The 19303-nt window shown below is 46.3% G+C and overlaps 1 protein-coding gene across 1 annotated transcript; it reads right to left on the reverse strand.

Annotated features, from left to right (window-relative positions):
* Positions 1-1010: 1010 nt before the first annotated feature.
* LOC115345683 (protein transport protein sec31) lies at positions 1011-14527 on the reverse strand. Its single transcript, XM_030024898.2, has 5 exons — positions 13928-14527; positions 5284-5412; positions 4691-4717; positions 2783-2814; positions 1011-1766 (listed from the first exon to the last, which is right to left on the reverse strand). The coding sequence occupies exons 1-5, from the start codon at positions 14516-14518 to the stop codon at positions 1676-1678; spliced, it is 870 nt and encodes a 289-aa protein (XP_029880758.1). The 5' UTR covers positions 14519-14527; the 3' UTR covers positions 1011-1675.
* Positions 14528-19303: the final 4776 nt, after the last annotated feature.

Genomic DNA, 19303 nt, shown 5'->3' on the forward strand with positions numbered 1-19303 from the left:
CAGGCCACCAAAGCAGCCAGGGCAGAATGAGGGACAAATGCAGCTTGCAATAGGATATCCAAGAGCCACTTCAGCAATGGTGAACTCCACGTTTCCCTGGCCAGATAATTCACCGTAAGAGACAAAACAATCGATAGCAGTGAAAAAAGTCCTGTGGGAAGACAGACCTCTACCGGGACTTCTGTTGCACCTCTGCCAAACCAGTGCGTGCTGAAACGTGAGATGATGCTGCTGCCAGCAACCGGCCCGAGCCCACTGGAGGAGCAGAGGCAGTAATGCAGCCCGGGCAGTGCTCTCCATTCCCAGTGACTACGCCATTCCTTGGCCTTTGTTTTTAAAAAGGCAGAGTGTAATTCCACATGCAAAGAATTTCTCTACATGACCTTCTGGGGAACATAGTTATTTCATGGAAGACAGAAGAAAAAACACAACTGACAGGAGGTTTTCACAAACAGGACCCCTGTATATCACTTCCCTTTTTGCTGCAATTCGAAAAGATGATCAGCTTTGCTGTAACATTTGAATTAGGAGCCAGTGTCAGAGCAGCATTGTACAGCACTGCTGAAGGACACCGGACACCGCAACATGAGTTCCCTTTATTTAGCAGATCCCAAAGCCACAGACCAACGTGCTGGAAGAGCTGGAAGGATTCATGCCTCAACGCATGAAGCATACCTTACATTGTCTGTGCGCCGTTGGAGGCCAACTACATGATACACAGAAACAGGAGAGAGAAATATCCTCTTCTATTCCAAGACAAAAACAGCATTATGCACAAATCCCAAATGGTTTTCTTTTCCCTTTTCATTTAGGGAGAAAAGAGTGGATTTATTTGGTGTCCCCCCCATCTGGTGCACATTCACAGTAAGTAAGAATGAGTTTTGTTTCCAATACATATGTCAGATCAAGACCTCAGGGAAAAAGAAAAATCTGCAATTTGAGGAGCCACACGTCAGTTCCCATTTCTGGCATTGCCGTACACAGCACAAAAACACCCAAACAAACCAGGATTCAAGGTATAAATTGTTTCACAGAATATACATTTTAAAAGGGACAAGTACAAATATTACAAAATGAACAGAATCACTTTTAAAATACTTATATTTGTTTAACCGTTAAAAACAGACACGTACAGAAAGAGGTAGCAAAGCTAACAATTTCCTGCTGCTCCAATTAGTGTTGCCTGCATGCACTGGGAAAGTTGCTGCGAATCTCCGGACATCTTTTCTGGAAAGGACTGTAGACAACTTGCAGTTTATTTCTGACAATGCTATGTGAAGGACTGAGGCAAATCCACAGGCTCACTAGCAGCTGTTTCACGTTGTCTGGCTTAACGAAAAGGCATTGAAAGAAAAAGGTTGTCTGTGGTTTACCTCAGAGAGAGAGAGAACGAGCACGCACATGCGGGGGAGACCACACACAAACTAAGAGAATACCAGGAAGTTGCACTTGCCCTGCCACCACAAGAGGAAAGTACGACAGGTCCGTGGGTCCCAGAGTTAGGATAGAGAGAGCTTGGTATTAGCTTGGTCCCATGGATATCAACATCACTTGACAGACTCAAAGCTAAAAGCAAGGCAGAAAAGGGTTAAGGGAAGGAGAACTCCACATGTTGCATGCATGCACTCTCTCACACCCTCTCTTTCAGGCTTTCTGAGGTCCCAGCAAGGTCAGTTCAAGAGGTTCTCCCATCCAACATGTAATAGCGATACATTAAACCTATGACCAGTGCTCCGAAGATGGGGATTAGCCATGTTGACCAGAAACTACAGGGAGAAAAAAAAAACAAACAGACAAAACAAACATCAAACAAAAAAATACACACAACATAAACCAGAAGAAAGTATCAAGTTAATAATTCATTCAAGATGTTCATCACTTATTACATGTCTGTCTTCATGTAAGGAACTCTCAGGACCTGTCTCCCATCAGGTAACAGACCAGCCATACGGGCCTTGGCTCACAGGGCTGGGCAGCGATAGCAGTCCCCGTGCTCAGTGTTCTGCCTGGCCCCTGCAAGAGGCCCCTACGCCTGCAAGGGTGGCTTGGTGGCTTATAAAATAGCAGCTGAATTGCTGAAGTTTCCAGCCTGGCACATACAGAAACCAATTTGGGTTTTTTGTTGTTGGTTGTTGGAGTTTTTTTTCCTTAAATAAGTCAGACTGTAATTTGTGCTATACAAACAGCTGAGTTGACTCAAGGATGGAAATTGCTACAGCTATCCCACAATAAATCTTCCTCACTTATAAACCAGAGGCCACAGGCTCACCTTCAGCAGCCTCCTTAGCAAAAAAGTTCTGCAGCAGCTACAAAAGACTAGGGCCCTGTTCTGGTTGTAAGGATTTTCAACTAAATGGGCTGGTCATGGTAAAGATCCTCCAAAAAAATGCACATCACTGTGTTGCATCACCCCATGGCCTGCAGCAGCCACCCAAATAATCACTGTAGTGCAAAGGGCCTGCGGCCACAGTTGTGTAACATGAACACACGGGCCAGAGAATTCAAGCTGCAAAACACCAGGATGCCTGTTCTGCCCAGCATGGAGCAGGGGACTTGGTGCCACCAGCTCTGTCTCCACATCCAACAAGGGAGGTGCACGCCCTGGCAGCTAACTTGGTGCGCTGCAGTTTGGCAACTGATTTTGGACCATCTGCTTGCTGGAAGGACAGCGGGGTAATATCCCCAGGTTTTTTTTCCTGCCCATTAGAGTTAATATGCCGTTCTACAAATGGAGAGTCTTAACCCCTCAATTTTTTACTCTTATTTTAAGAAGATACTATACCTTGCTTGGCCTGAGGATGTCATACTTGGATTCTGAAGGAGGAAAGAGGGAGTTAGCAGCGGAAAAAAGAAACATTAAACATGTGCTAATAAGACTACAAGACTGAACATGCTGGAAAAATAACCCTCCCCTCCTCTCCCAAACACCCTCCATCAGAAGCACAGATGTTTCTGGAGATGTTTGCCCTCACCCTCACCTCCACATTCTTTCCATCAATCCAATCCCTCCCACCCAGTCATCAACTTCACACTGGAACTTGCACCCCTCTCAAAAAAAGGGGCTTGCTCATTACCTCACAAACCAGTCTGTTCGTTTTGTATGCTATGGACACTAACTGGCACTCTGATACGGATAGTCTTTTCACTGTGATCTGCTCTCCAAACCCCTGCCCACCTCCCCGTTTGCTCTCCTGCCGCCCAACCACTGAAGCATATGACCACGATGTTCTCTTCAACTCTTCCCTTGCATGCAACCTGTTTCCAAACTTTTATACTTCTCCTTTCATAAAACTCCAAGAATTTAAATATTTTTTCCAGTCAGCTGAAATTCTTATTTAGGCTTTCATCAACTCTACAGCCTCTTCCTTGATGGCTGTTGCTGCTCTCCTGTTTAATAATACTTGCCAGCCAAAAATCACCCTTCCTGCCCATCCTAAACATAATTATCTCCATTTCTTGAGAGCCTTAGCGTTTGCTTTTCTGCCGTAATACATTCAGTGGACGCTAAACTTTGACACTTACATGTGGGAAACTACCTCTGAGCTGCATCACAAGAGTATATATGCACAACTTTTTTTTTTGCAGTTCCCCCCTATTTATTTTTACATTACTGACTTCTATTTCTTGCTGCTATTTTTTAATTATACTTGGGCCTGCTTTTAAAACAGCTGTTGTACAGTAGAAAAAGACCTTAGCTGTACATAACTCACTAGACTTTCTCCTCAGAAGAGAAAACTATTTGAAAAAAATATTTAACTCATATCCAAGGGAGCTACACAGATTACTACTCATGTCTATGCACATTTTAGGCATGTGATTCTGTTTATGAAGCGGAGTTGAACCAAACAATAGATTTTAAGATGAATATATGCATAATCATGCAGTCCCGTGTTATAACTAAGCATAGGCTTTACCCAGCCTGAGTTACTCTTTCTATGGCTGACTGCAGCAAGCGAACGCTCCCAAGGGCTTCAGTGGCCACTCTCTCTGTTGACAGTTTCCTTCTTGACTCCCGCTACTCTGCAAGTGGCCCTGCTTTGAACAACATTTAATGAAAGCTTTGTTGAAGGTAGAGCCACGCCTGGTCCAAGCCTTCAGGCCAAGCAAGAAGAGAAGCCAGCCGCAAGGCACATGTTTACCTCTCAGATGGGATTCTATTTATTACCATTTCCCTCTCCCCATCCATTTCAAAGGCATTTTTGCAACACTGTGCCCTGTTCTAATCCAGGAGTACCTGAGTTTTAGCAACACCAATGATTACTAGGGCAGTTAACAGAGAATTCTTGTTTTACGGCCAACACCGCTGTGGCCGTGCCCGTCTCCTGGCTTGAATGTTACAACACTAACAGTTCAGTGGTCAGGACATAGCGAGTAATGCAAAAAAATGGTCTGTGGCTCAAGGTGCGGAAATAACATTGCTGATGTCAGGGGAGAGAGGGCACAAAAACCCACTTCCAATCTCACACTGAGGTGACTACTGAGCTTCAGAACAAAAACAAAGGTATAACTTGCTTGGAAGATTTATTCATTACTGTAGTTTGTGTAAACATAAAGCCACAAGCTCCACAGGGAAAAAAAAAAAAAAAAGAAAAAAAAAAGACATGTGACAACTTCTTTGTTCATTTTGTGAGCATAATATCATTTCCACAGCATTAAATTAAAACAGAAAAGTAAAACACTAACAGCTTACCTTAGAACCTTCTTTTTTACGATCGTGCTGTCAAGGGGATAAAAAAAAGAAGAAAAAAAAGATAAGCACTGACTTCAAGAGAAACCTGCAGTCTTTATGAGGGAATTGTTCTGTACACAGTCCTCATCATAGGGGTAATTGCCTGGACTCGGTTTTCAAAGGAGTCGTTCCTTCAACACCCAAAGGCACCGTCTTTGTAGCAGGCAGGAAGCTGGTGTTTGTGCTGTGCCCCTGTGATCTCTCACCCTCCTGAACTCTAAATTACAAGGCAAGGGGAAGTTATGGTACCACCAGTTAAGGAGGAAACCGATTAGATTAACTTCTTTAAGTGCCCCTGATTTAATTGTAGTGAGAAATCTGTTCTGAATGGTGGAAAGAGAAGACCAATTTAGTTTTGTTTCCTCAACAGAAATTCCCTTTCCTCAACAGAAATCCTGGACAACACAGAGGCTGCCTAAAACCCTTAACTACTTACTTATTTCACAAGACACATCTTGGTGTATGTGTCTAGTGGGTTACACAAAGGAGAGTCACACTTTTACACAGTCCCATCCTGTGTCTGAAAGAGGCTGTCACAGCCAACTGGTCCTTACCGGGTGGATCTCCCCTATGTAGTACTGCTTGAGCATTTCCCTGGCATCTGTGGAATGCCCAACATCTTCAAAGCTCTCTGTGGCATCTCTACCAGCTTGTTCAAGCAAAACCTCTTCTCCACCTGGATGCTGGAAGAAAAGACTTCAGGTGAGCAAAGCGCTAGATGCAAAAACTGTACAAAGAGTGCCAGCAGCCTTCCTTCCAACTGCTTCCATTCATCACAGATGCCTCAAATCAACACCATCAATAAAATCTTCCAAAGATTCAATTGTCCAACCGCTCCTTCAGGAATTCACGGAGAATGATGTGTGCTGCACAGCCTGGAAAATACGTTGCATAATAAAAATCCTTCCAAAGATGCAAATCCCCAACATACACAGGGAAGCACTGCTTTGCCCCCCTTCTGTGATTCTGTAGCAGATTTGGGCAAGAAAATAATACAAAAGAAAGGATATCCTCATGTAGCTTTTCATGGGCTTCACTACATAAATCAGACTCCCTTGCTTGCAGAGGAGCCTCTCCTGCATGATTTTCTCAAGAACTTTCCTGAGGCAACTCAAATGCTAGTGATGCACAAGACAACACTGCCTTTACAGACACCAGTGGAGGAAAGGATATTCTACTTCTTCAGATACTACAAAAAATAATAGTATTTGGCTGACAGTCTCTCTCTGCACATAGCTGTGCAATGAGGAATGGAGAAGGACAGAGGAGAAATGGATCCTGTTTTCTAGAGGCATAAGAAGCTACGACTCTATTGTAGCCCCAACAATACCAAACTTGATCCAGTGTACAACCACTCAACGACCAGGGGAGAGAAAAAAAAGTTATACTGTTTGACATTGTATACTGATTTCAGAGATTCAGAAATTACAACAACAAAAGTATCAAATCCACAGGATGCTCCACAATGACACTGGCATTTCTGTTGGTGGCAGACAGTCACAGACAACTGTCAGACCAAGCGGTATGAACTGACAAGAAAAAACCTGGTGGAATTCTGTTTTCCTTGATGGGTTGGGCTCTTCTCTAGCACTGTCAATACCGTAATTCCAGGAACAGATGGCAATGGAAAGCGCTAACCACAAAGCCAGCAAAGTACAATCTCTTTACAGTGTGAGTGTGAACAAATAGTTCAGCTATTTGTTAAACTATCAGCTAATCCAGTTAAACTAATAAAGTGGTCAGGCTTCTGAGTGCACACACAGGGCCTAACCCAGTTTTCCAGACCATCAGGCAACAAGCACTGAACACGCTAGTTGAGAAGATGAGACTTGTTCACTGCTGCCTGAAATGCCTCTAACAGCTACATGCCTGGAACTGGAGAAGAGATGTTGGGCTAAATTTCAGATCAAAGGACTAACACACCTGTTTTTCTCTGTAATATCCTTTTCCTTCCCACAGACACAGAACAGTTGTCATTGCCCCTCTTCCTTCAGCTTGCCTGTTTTTGCTGCCAAAAGTCTAAATATTCCCACTTGGCTATCACACCTCATACCAAACATACTCGGTATGGACACAAAAACAGTCCAGTTGTTTACTCCAGTGAGTTCCTGCGGCCAATTCTGCAATCCTCATATCAGAGCTCTTTATTCTGAATAAATCCTTTTATTGTCCAGGTATGTGACAAAATCAACGTGGAGCTTTCTCAGCAGTCATGAAGGGCAAAGTCTGCAGTCCTAGGACACAGTTTAGTTAGCAGTTAGTTATTAGATTGCCTTAGCTGTAAAACCAAGCGAGGCTCCACTCCGCTCGTTCCCTCCGTGCCTGGCTACAGGTCTTGCTGCCATTTCCCCCACACCAACCCTTAGGCTCACTTGATCTCAGAGGGAGTCAGATCAGGGAGTACCCTAGCAGAAAACCCACCCTACAAAAAAAAAGAAGAAGAATCAATTATCTGCTGGGGTAGCCATGAATGAGCTCACTACAGAGTTGGATGCGTGTCCCTCTTTACACAAGGCAGTTAACGGGAACACAGGCCACCAAGACAGAACAGCAAGACCACCCTTTAGGTTGTTTCTGCGCCCCTTAGATCACACTCTCAGACTTGGCTGCAGTGGTAGGATGCTGTCTATTGCCTATGCACATTACTTGGAACAACTGTCCCATTTTCAGCTATTTTATAAGCGTACTTGCAAAGATCCACAGAAACTAGGGGATGAAAAGCTGGCCATTTACTTTAAGCCTTCTAGAAGAACTCCTTAGGGATGTCTCACCAGAAATCTTATTTCAGATGGAAAAATATCAGAACTGAATTTTAAGAAGACAACTTTGCTTTCCTAATCATCCACGCTAAAAGGGCAGACAAAAACCTGCAGTAACAGGGAACACACAGTGGATATTGGTTTTCAGTGGCATCCAGTCTTTGCACATACAAGAGACAAAAAGAATGGTAAAGTACAAGAGACAAGAAGAACAGTAAATTTACTCCTCTTTACATCTTTGGGTCTGAAGCCTTTCTATGCACTTGCTAAATCCACAAGTAAGAAAAAGAATTATTTATTCATGCACATCTGTCCTTTGCTGTAATCACCAAGCCAAAAGAAAAAACTTGAAAACATTTTGGCATATCATATTTCCGAAAGGACTCCCTAGTCTAGACAACCACAACTGCAGCCAGACAATTCTTACCTTGTCATACCCAAGCAAATGTAAAACCAGACTATACAGGAAGTCATTTATGCTGCCACAAAACTTCTCAAAGCTACAGCTCCTGCAGGAAGATGTGAAAACTGAAAGTGTTGCAAACACTTTGCAACAAAGAAAAAAAGTACTTCCAGAGGAAACAATGGCTGAAAAACGTCTGTTTCTGAAAAGAAACAGACAAAAGCAAACAACAACAAGAGAGGTGGGCCCAAGTGCCAGTCCTCAGAAGTTTTGCTCAACAGCAGTAATAGAACAGGAACCTCCTTGTCACTGGAGCCTTCAGCATACACAATAAATAAAAGTACATGTTGACAGCAACGTTAATAGTCTTGAAGCACCAGTTCTGGAAGGATATGACCAACGCCACTGAGCAAACAGTTTTACAGGGAGAACCCTGTCATTTGGAAGTGAAAGCACAACAGCCATCACCAGTATAAGGCACCCTCCAGAGTCACTGGCCTGGGCAGTGCAGAAGGGAGGCCAGCTTGCTCATGCCACAGTCGGGAGATTTAGGGGGGAGAGAAAACCCAAGGCTTCCTCATGCTCTGCAGTACTCACAGCTACAGCAGGTGCTCTCACAAGCATCGTTTGAGTGTGATCTTTGAATGAAGTTCTCCAAATTGCAAACTGGGTCCAGAGAAGAGCAAAGTAGGGCGTTTTACAACCCCATATTCAGTCCAAGCTCACTTTAAATGTCATTGATGCTCTAAGGTGGCAAGCAAAGAAAGTTTGCCCTTGATGACTCACTCCCTAATTAGCAGCTCATACAGTCCATCTTCTGTGTTCAGCCAGCAGGGTTGTATTTATTCATGAGACCTCAGAAGATGCTCTATCTGTGTAGCCTTTAGAAGGGATATGGAGCGGGCAAAAAGCAGCAGCAAGTCAGAACCGTAGGTACGCGGCGAAGGCTTCTGAGAGTGCACCACAGAAACTCAGTGCAGAACACAAGAGCCTAGGGTCACCTTTTCACAAATTCCAAGTGCCTGTCTGCATAAGTCTGGCAGGCAACTGCTGTTACAGACCCACTGTAAACTACAAATGAGCTCAGAAGCAATACTAAGCTCTACAGCTAATGAGATTGCTGGATCAGGTAAGACACAAGATCATCAGGTTGAGGAGGGATGCAAAAAGCTTTCATTCCTAGCCCCCAGTATTAGAGAAATAAGCCAGGAAATGGAAGACTATTACTGTACAGTAATAATGTGCCAGTACCTACAAGCCAGAAAACAAGGACAAGCAGTCATCTAGACAAATGGTGTTCATCAACCACACATCTTTCAAAGTTTGTTTTAAGACACGGAACAGGTTTCCCCAAAAACATCTCTGCAAAGCTGGAGCAAGTCAGCATGAGCAAAACCAGATCTCTGACATTCCTCCTTCTCCCTCACAGAGTTCTGGTTTCAGACACACCAGAGTACGCAGGAATTAAATGCAGAAAGACAAAGAAGGGTATTCAATATTGTTTTCTTACTGCTGGTGCAGTAAGGAGGTAAGAATCTAATAACTTGCTGCCTTTTTGGTATAAGCAACCACCTGATACTTCCCTCCTCTTTACTTTCATCTCAATGACAATGCTCTTAACTACCAGCTCTTCCGAGCACAGACCCTACCTTAGCTATATGCTTGCCTGGAAAGAGCGTAACTTCTGTTAGAACCGCATAAATTTTACAGAGAAGCTGTTAGTAGTAGAGTATTTCCTTCTTTTGAAACATAGTTTGAAGAACATTATACTTGAAACCAACTGACCAGTTTGGGTTAGAGTTGTCACAACCCACGCTCACTCCACTTGGAAACTGGTTCAAATACATTCTAGTCATGCTTACCACGGGTATCAGCAGCAGCAGCGCATGCCAAGACACAAAGCTGAGGTGGCTGCTGTGTCCTGTGGACTCAGATAACAGACAAAAGGGTATACTGAAGATACACGCATCTCCAAACTCTTCTAGTCATGTGTAAAAACGGAGATAAACCATGTCCCTCTATCGTAAGAATGCTTGTGAAAATAAGTCTATTACAGATTGCGCACTGGTTAAAAGCCACAGATTTTAATACCAGTGTGGTGAGGGCATAAGTGTGAGTAGTACCAGACCTCAGAGAGCCTGTCAGGGAGGTACATCTGCCTTCCTCTGCTTCCTCACTCATCATTCACACCTACCTGAGCAGCCAGCCCTTTTTGTTCTAGCCATAGCCTACACTTGCTTTTCTAGACTACTGCAATCAGGAGTAATATCATGTATTCTGGTAGTCCAGTTACCTGGATTTGGGAGAAAATTATACTATCACCATAAGGCTATCTCAGATTCAAATAATCACACTTCATTTCAGGCACTTACAGGCTTTCTGAAACACAAGAGATTGCAGTCTCTCAGAAACATCTATGAAATTTCAGTTTTTGTCTTTGCACATCTCCTGCATTTTGTTCACATTCTTATAATTCAGTACAATTTTGCTATGTGATAAATGTCTTGTTACCCCTGTTACACAGTAAATAACAAAGTAAATTGGAAGTTTAAACCAATCCATGCTTCAAACAGATTTTGAGTTGGCTAGCTCATGGCTGACCTGCTGTACCTAGTTTGCAGGAATCACGAAGCAAAATTCAACAATCTTTTAGCAGTGAGGCTTCTTTGAGATTACGCAATCACTCCAAGGTAACGCTCCAGTGGAATTCAGCAATCCTGTTCAAATAATCTGTGACCAAAGGCCAGAAAAGGCAACAATTAGACACTGCTTCAGTGACTACACAGGATCAAGGGGAAATATTACCCACTGAAACCTTGATAGCTGCAGTTACAGCAACTCAAAGCTCTAAAGCAGAACAGTTTATCAGACAACTGTAACTTTTAAATAAGACAAACACTCCTGGTTCCGATCAGCTACACATTGTTCCCCGTCACTTGACTGACTACAGTGGGGTAACAGATATAAAGTGTATTTTTGCCAATGAATTAGGCCTTGATCTATGTTTACAAGTTTCACTATGTCAGCAATGGGTGTACATAGCAGAATGGTGTGTCAGCCATACTGGCACAGTTAAAACAGTGGCCTTATTCTTCTTTCTTTCCCTAGTCCAAGTAGATCTTTTTCATGTCAGAAAAACACAAATGGGATAAAGGGCTTGGAAAGGGCAATGTGAAATATCACCTCAAGGTGACATTCAGGGCACTGCTAAACCTGGCTTGCTGGGGGGGGGGGGGGGAGGAGTGAAGCATTTTTCTGGGCTTATTTATAATACTGAAGGTGTCCCAGGGAACACATCCCAGATGCTTTCCTACACAGAGAATGCTGAGATGAAGACTGTGACCACCACACAGCATCCATGCTCTGAAACACAGCGTCATTCACGCTGGAGTAAGTATCTTGAAAACATTTTTCTAATTCTTAAGTTTGAAAAGTGATAAGCAGCAACCATAATTGGAAGACCAAGGCAAATGTAAGACAAGGCACGCAGTTTCTGCAAGTATTGTTCCAACCTCCAGCTGGTTTTGGCTCATCCTAAACCCACAGCATTTTGTTATTTAGAAACCAGCAGTGAATTACTTTTCCATGTTTTTGCCCAGTCTTCTCCTGAATCTACTTAATCTTCTTGCATGCACAACAACCTTTGGCAAGGAGTTCCACTGGTCTGCTCTGTGTTGCGTGAAGGAACACCATTTGTTTGTTTTGAATCTGGCTCCAGCCAGCTTCTTTGATGTCCCCTGGTTCTTGTACTAGACTTTTAGATGCAGGCAAACCTGAAAGATTTCAGAAACTAGTGGAATAACAAACGTTCTTCAAAATACACCCGCCACCCTGCCCATTTCATTTGATCAGCAGAGGTAGCTGGGCCCACAGCTTTGTACTCCACTGCACTCTCTCAGGAATTTGACAGATGCCAGATGACAGGTTTGGCCTAGTGCCGGAGAACCCAAACATTGGAGGAGGCGTGCATGTAGAGGGAGGCAGTCAGCTGCTCAAAAAATCCTTGCGTACCAGCTGGAAAACTCCTGGTCTTGTGAACTGACCCTAGAACAGGAATCTGAGTACCTTAGCTCTGCTCGTAGCTCCACCATTTAAGAGCTTCCTGAGTTAGAGTCACACTCAATTCAATTGTCTTCTTCCCACCCCAACGATAAGCTCTCTACAGTACAGTTTGCATCTTGTTGTAGATGCATGTGACTAACTGTGCAACTGGTTCCTCACCTCAGCCAGACCTGCAGGCTCTCCTGTAAAACAAACAGCTGAGCATCAGCTGATAATTCTTCATGCCACTGCTGCCCTGTGGCACCAAACTGCCATGCTTCCACCAGGCACCATCCCACTGTCCCACATACTTCTCTTTCCAGCGTACTGGGTGCCTAGAGTCTCTCTCAAGTATCAAAGACCCAAGAACAGCAGCTGCTCAGTGAGCAGCTCTTCAGTTCCTGCACCTGACACAGAGGCATCTGTGAACAGTGCCTGAGTACCAACAGTAGACACTGGTGAGCAAAGGAGCGAGCAGCCAGGATCCATTCATGGTCCTGCAAAAGCAAGATTTTTCATTATAAAAGCTATAAACGATGCAGAACTGGCTAAGGCAAAGGCCAGCTCACACCACTGTAGTAAAAGACACTCCTTAACTTGTTCACTGAAATACCTTAGGGGCTCTCTCAAAATAAATGTTGGTGGGGAAGACTCAAAGCACAAGTCAGATTCAGAAGGGGGCATTACGATGCTGGATCCAATGAACAAAGTAGATTGTGTCCAACTTTATAAATAAATACTGAAAGCTACACAGAAAGGCTCTACATCCAGCTGTCGGGCCACCGTAAAAAAGCTGCCAGGTTATCATTCTCTCCTCCTATCTGATAAGCCTCTAAACCTCACCAAGGTAGCTGTGTCATTATATGTTATGACTACATAGCAGACATGCTTTAATCGTATATGCCTGGAGGAAAATCAGCATTTAATTTAGACAAGCAAAACCGACAAGCAGCAACATGTGCACTTTCAACGAAGTGCTCTTCTTTTAAAGCTGATTCAGACTAACTTTTGTACGTTATTAACCTGTAGCTGCTGCAAAGGGTTTGGTGTTATTTTAAGCTGGGATAAAAGCCCTTTGAAATTTTGTTACCATTTCTTCCCACTCTATCTTCAGCTCCAAACACTAGGGATACCGCTCTCAACCTTCTCAAGAACAGAAATCAAAAGCACCGAGTCTAGAAGCAATTTCTGTCCCCACATCCAAGAGAACTGGAGATTATGCAGCAGAGACTGCATCGCTTCCCAATCACTCGTGCACGGTCACCTCTGGGAAGGCAGTAACGTGGCAGATGCTCGCCTACTGAATCACCATTACTATTCTCCTTTAAGTTCCGGGGTGTCCCTGGAGACATCAACTTTAAACTACTTATCTAGCCCTATGCCATTTACCCTACATGACCAGAAGTGAAGTAACGTGGCTTAAGGAGAGCTGCACCTCCCATGTAAGGCATGCCTGAACAGATTTCCGAAGAAAACAGAAGTTGACTCCAACGAGTAGAAGCATAACCCCTGCACTCGGCTGGCCTTTGCCACAGCTCTCCCGTTCCTTGCGGGCGTCTCTGACCGGGGGCAGCAGTTCTCCTGAGCGTATAAACCGGCCAACAAACCAGCGGCTCCCCCGGGGCCCCTGCTCAAGGCCTGCGGACCCCTCCTTCGGGCACTGCGGGGCCGCCGAGACCCCACAGCCTGGGGCCAGGGAGCTGCCTCAGGGACACAGCAGGCCCCCCCCCCCCCACAGGGGGCCTACTCGCCTCCCCTTCCCCTTGCAGCCCCCCCCGCCCCGGGATCTCAGCCCCCCAGCGCACCCCTCCCGCCCCCCCCAGTCCCCCTCCCTCGCTCCCCCCAGACCCTCCCCTTCCCTCTCAGCCCCAAACGCCGTCCCCAGGCCCCCCCCGCTCTCCTCCTTCCCTCAGCCCCCCCCCGCCCCCGGGCCTGTCCTTCCCCCCCGCCGGCCCCTGAGGGGACGGGCCGGGATCCCGCCCCGCCCGGCCTCACCTCTTCCAGGAAGCGGGTGACATCGTAGACGCGGCCGTGGATAACCAGCCAGGCCTCGCGGCTGCAGTTCCGCTTCCCCACCTCCTCCAGCGTGAAGACGGGCCCGGCCTCCGCCGCGCAGTCCCCGGTCTCCGTGCGCTCCCCGGGCTCCATGCTGGCTGCCGGCAGCTTCGCGGAATGACGGGCTTGGCCCACGGCAGCCGCCGTAGCGATGGCGGACGCCCCCCCGCCCCCGATAACTAACGGCCCGCGACGGCGCCCGGCCGAGTCCGCCGGCCAATGAGGAACGAGGGGCACCGGCGGTGGGGCGACTGCTGGCGCCGGCTGCAGCCAATGGGAGGGCGCGGCGCCGGGCGTGGGCCAATAGGGTGACAGGGCGGGAAGGCGCTGGGCCTCGCCTCGCGTCGCCTCAGGCGGTGCGCTCCGGTGGTGCGCTCCGGTCCGGTCCGGCCCGGCCCCGGCCTCCGCTTCCCCCGGGGGGAGCGCGGCTGGCGGGCAGCTGGGGCCTCGGCCGCTCTGCCACCCCACCTGGGCCGCCGGTAGAGCGAGGTTCCCGTCAGCAGCCTGCCCGCAGCGGAGCCTGGTGTCCATCCCCGGCCTCCGGTAACTCTCCCCGTCCGGCCTGTTGGGATCGCCTAGGAAGCGCCTGTTCCTGTCAGGGACCGTCCGAGCTCGCCTGACCGCGTGCGGTCGGAGCTGCAGCACCCTTCCCAGAGCCCAGCCGCAGATGTCTGCGACAGGCCGCCTCGGGGTTGTCTCCGGTAGCAAACGCGGTTGGAAGGCGGTGCAAGCCATCCGCAGCGGGTGCGGGGACAGGGAGCCACAGGCGGCGGCTGTTTCGTCAGGAAAGTGCGGGGGATGTGTGCTGGCAAGAATCATTTTTCAGGGTCCCTCAGCTGAGCTGCAGCATTCTTTTGGTAGGCTTTCGATTCCAGTGCCAATCGGAACAGCTTTTTTGCCGCCCTTTTTGTTTCGATTCTTTCTGTGTGTATATAAAATAGATGGCCAACTCACAGGTCGTTAAATGGAGCCAGGGGAGGTGCAGCACACCTCCAAGTGCTGCGTTTTCATCGGTTTCTCCAGGAAAGTGTTCATGTGCAGATCTGATGTGAGTCACTTGGTAAATTCTCTCTTCCCTGCCAGCCACATTGAGCAGGTTTAGGGACAAAGAGACTGTTTGGAGGCTCAGGAACCTGAGTAATTTGTAAACCTGATGGTTCTAATCTATGAACTCGCATTCGTGGCTGTGGAATTTATTTTGTTACACTTGCAGTGCAGGTATAACAATGGACAGTGAACTGTTTGTTTTAACGTAACTGCTGAGGAGGCAGAAATGCCCTATGTTGTAAGAAGTGCTAATACTATTACCAACACAGGCTAAAGATTAAAGGTACATGCAAAGAGAATTTGAGCAGGCTAACGTTTGTGCAGTTTGCTGCAGTTGGAGTTTTAAAAGGAGCTCAAGTGAAGCAAGTACCTGTACCTGGCCTGCCACTAAGCTGGGATCTCTGTGGGAATGAGACATACCTAATGGTACAGTCTGGGAGATTTGTCAGCTCAAAGATGTTATCCTAACCATGCTGTCTGTCCACATTGACTTCAGTCCAAAGACAGGTTAGCTCCCTGAAGATCCCAGATTGTATGTCAAACAAATCTTCTAGGTCACTCTCTGGTAAGAAAGAAGGGTATCTTTTATTACTGGAGAGAAAGAAGTTGCTCCAGTCGTGCCTGCCAACCGCATTCTCTAATCCAATTACTGTTGTAATGCATGGCCTTTGCAAATGGCTGAAATTCTGGGCTGAGACCTGGCATGGCATCTGTTTTTCATACACTGGCTTATTCTGTCCTTGTTCTACTGGTTTTCTACAAGGAAATGGGGATTGAGGTGCAATCAAAGAAGTAGTAAGAAAATAATGCCACTGTACTAGGTAAAGAATAAAGTGCGGGGAGAGAAGGCATTCGAGTCAGATCAGTCTAATTTGTGTAGGATTCAAATCCATCCTGCTGTCAATGTGTTCTCTGTCTTAGGAAGTAAGCTAAAAATCTGGATATACCACAGCAATAGTTGAATTTTACTGAATGTTTCACATCCTTTGGTACCTGGTGTGCTGGTGACTTTTCCTCTTGTTCCTTAAGAGCCTCGGTTCTCGTAGCTGTAGCAAAGAGTGTTTGTCTTTGTAAGTGCATTTACTGCCTTGTGCTTCCCAGCAAGCTTGTAGTCGTTCATCAGAATTCTCTACTCATACTCCGCTGGCACAGCAAACTGGGGTTTCTGCTTCTCCAAAAGCCTGGTAGGTAGTGCAGCGCCTGGTTGCACACACTGCCTTTGCTATATTGCTCTGGTGAATTGTTAGCTTTTGTGTGGCCACCTTCTAAATTAAACTCTATGTTACTGTACGACATTTATTGAGACAGCCGTAAAGCTAGAATATTTCTCTGTCTCTCAGTGCTTTCATCTATGCTAGCTACTTTTTTTTTTTTTTTAACTGAGCCAATGCATGCACACTTGATGGCCTCCTTTAAATATACACTTATTCCCCACTGTTACCCAGTGAAGTCTGCAGTGACTCTTCCAAGCCAAGCGTCAGAACCAGTACTCTGTCTGTACGTGCTTGGGCTATGCAAAGCAGCTGCTAAAGTCACACTGTTCTTGAAGTCCTTGGCCTCCTTTTCCTCTCTTTGTTACAGGCTGGAGGGCGCAGACCTTGCGGCTTCCCCTCCAGCTATTTCATAGCAATAGAGATACTTCATCTGTAAATGCAAATTCAGGTATCTGCTCTATCTGGGCAAGTCCATACATTTACTTAACCAGATATTGGTATATTGTTAGTCTTAGCCTGTTGTTCTGAAACTTCTTCAGTTACCCAATCAATAGCTCGGTCTCAACATAGCTTAAATATTGAGCTTATTCTTCTTCTTTTGATCCTTTCTGTGTATCTTTTTCCAGTCATTAGGGATGGTTCCCTGATTCTGTGTGTAACCCAAGTATCCTCTCTGACATGGAAGAATTTCTAGCTCCTTGCACTGATGTGACATACAACCTTGCAGTTCCCTTACTGTGTAACGTTACTCAGAGGGAGGCTCCCCCCAGCCAGGCTATGTACTGTAAACTACCATGGGATTTCATCACCATGCACCCCTCTCGCCACAACGTCCTTCTGCCCAGCCTTGACAAGTGCAGTCATGTATCATTTCACACAGAGAGCTGCTCTAAAGATCACTCTGCCCTCTCGCTTTGACCAGGCTACACATCTTGGCACATTTCTGCTAGCCCCATCCCTTGGTTGCATCAAAAACTATGTCTCTTTTTCTAGTTCCTTCCCAGCATGTTCCTGCCTGTCTCGATTTCAATGTGAAGTACTGACCTTTGCCTCGAATTGGTTCACAGCATCAGTTTCTATAACCTACTTGATAAATATTTTTAAGTGCCTTTGTGCTTTCTTTTCTGCAGCTCTCATGTGGAGAGTTTCTCCGTATATTTTGCAAAGCAGTCTCATTATCCTCCTCAACGTTTCCCTTTTCCACTATTTTGTTACTGCCTGTTTTTCTATTGCTGTCCACTGCCTTTCTGAGACTACTAGGCATGGTATCTGTTTTGCACTTTTCCGTAACATAGTGGCATCAGGCTTTCTAGGCACATTAGCAATACAAATAATGATCATGGTAACAAATGAGCTCTATATTTATTTATTGAGCAACAGCATTCAATCGCTGCTCTTCCTTACCATTATCTAGCCCAAACAGAAGTCAGAAACCTGTCGCGTGTCCGTCTAGAGAGCAAGCCCTTTAGGGCAGGTGCTGTTGTCTTCTGTTTGGTGCAGCACTGTGCATGCAGCCAGTGCTCTATGATCGAGAAGAGAAAGGAGAGCATGGTGACCAGGTGCCCCTGGTGATTTTCCTGTTTTCTTTTCCACTGTAACTCATACAGAAAGACAGACACGAGACCGCAGCAATGTGCAGATCTTGTTCCCTGGAATGTTTTCTTTCATCTGTAATCACTTCATCAAAATCCATAAATCAACTAGTTAAGACTAAAAAGCACAAACATGACTGTAATTTGTGCCTTCCTGCCCAGTGTTTCTTTTGGCACGTGAAACACCAAACCTTTTCCTGAAAAAATTGATGATGACACCGGGCAAGGATTCGGTGCAACTGGACAGCGAGGCCACTTGCATTCCAGGTCCACTGCCTGCTTCCATAATCCCTGCTTCCTTTTCATTCATCGTAGAAGATTCAGAGAGTAAAACAATGGTTTGTATTTCTGTATTTACTCTGGAAATCAGAATTTCAGGCTTGTTTTCCAGTGCTGGGTGCTGTTAACACATAATTGGCCCATGCAGGCCATGAAACCATGTGGGAAGGAAGCTTTGATTGAGATGCCAAGGCTGTGGCCCCTGTCACATGCCCTCGCCTGGCTCCAGCAGCATGTAGGGAGATTAGCACCTTCTGAGCTGCCCCGTGGCTCTGCCATGGTGATTACTGCTCTCTGACATCTGTCAGCGTCACCACGCTACGGCTCCTTCAGCTGCTGCTCTCCAAACCGTCCCAGGAACTGTAGAAACCTCATCGGTCTGGTCTAACCTGGAGCAGTTCCATCTAACAGAGTGGGAAGTGGTCTGCTGAGCAGTGCTCCTCGATCTGAAGGGATGACACCTTCACTGTGGAGATGCTGGTGGGCATGAGGAGGGGGTGATGGCAGCCCCGGATGGGCAAGGACAGGAGGCAGAAGCAGGAGGCTGAGCACGTGGACCTGGTGAGCAGCAACTCTGCTGCTTTTCCCGAGCGAAGCCTGGCTTGGAGCAGGCAGGTGGACCCCGAATGGCTTCGTCCAGGCGTACTGGAGAGAAAGCTTGCTTTGTTTCCTTTGGGAGAGGACTCCAGGGACTCTTTTTTCTGATCTTTGAGCAAAAATAAATGAAATGGCTCAAAATCCTAAAACCTGTACTGGGCTGGTAGGACCTGCCAAAGTGGCTGGTGCATCTAGTTGGAGCAGTGTGTACCTTAGGTGCAGAAGCTACTGAGCTTTTCAGAAAACATGGAGTTTTCTAGTCAGGAGAGCAACGGTGATGTTTGAAAGGCAGTAAAGGCAACCATCTTACGCTGCTGCTGGGGCTGATTGGCCTCTCCTTGAATCGAGGGGAGAACGGTTAATTTCAGGAGTCCCAGCCCTGTCACCTGTTGCACCTTGTGACAGAAAAAGAGCAAAACTGTGTTGCTCATGAATACTTCGTACAGAAAAGTATTTTAACCAAAGCATGTCGCTCTGTCATCTCCTCTCAGCCCAGGAAACAACCACCGGTATCTCTCTCTGCATCCTTCCCAACATTTAACGGCAGTGACTCGCTGGCAGTATGACACAGTTGTACCGTGTCCAGC

The sequence above is a fragment of the Aquila chrysaetos genome, chromosome 9, assembly GCF_900496995.4.
Source record: "Aquila chrysaetos chrysaetos chromosome 9, bAquChr1.4, whole genome shotgun sequence".
Classification (NCBI taxonomy): Eukaryota; Metazoa; Chordata; class Aves; order Accipitriformes; family Accipitridae; genus Aquila; species Aquila chrysaetos.

What these genes read in the sequence shown, in the direction of transcription:
- LOC115345683 (XM_030024898.2), bottom strand. Translation starts at nt 14,518, where the DNA reads ATGGACACCAGGCTCCGCTGCGGGCAGGCTGCTGACGGGAACCTCGCT. An exon ending in TCACCCGCTTCCTGGAAGAG is followed by an intron (nt 5,413 to 13,927) that starts GTGAGGCCGGGC and finishes CTTTTCTTCCAG; the next exon opens with CATCCAGGTGGAGAAGAGGT. An exon ending in ACATAGGGGAGATCCACCCG is followed by an intron (nt 4,718 to 5,283) that starts GTAAGGACCAGT and finishes TCCCCTTGACAG; the next exon opens with CACGATCGTAAAAAAGAAGG.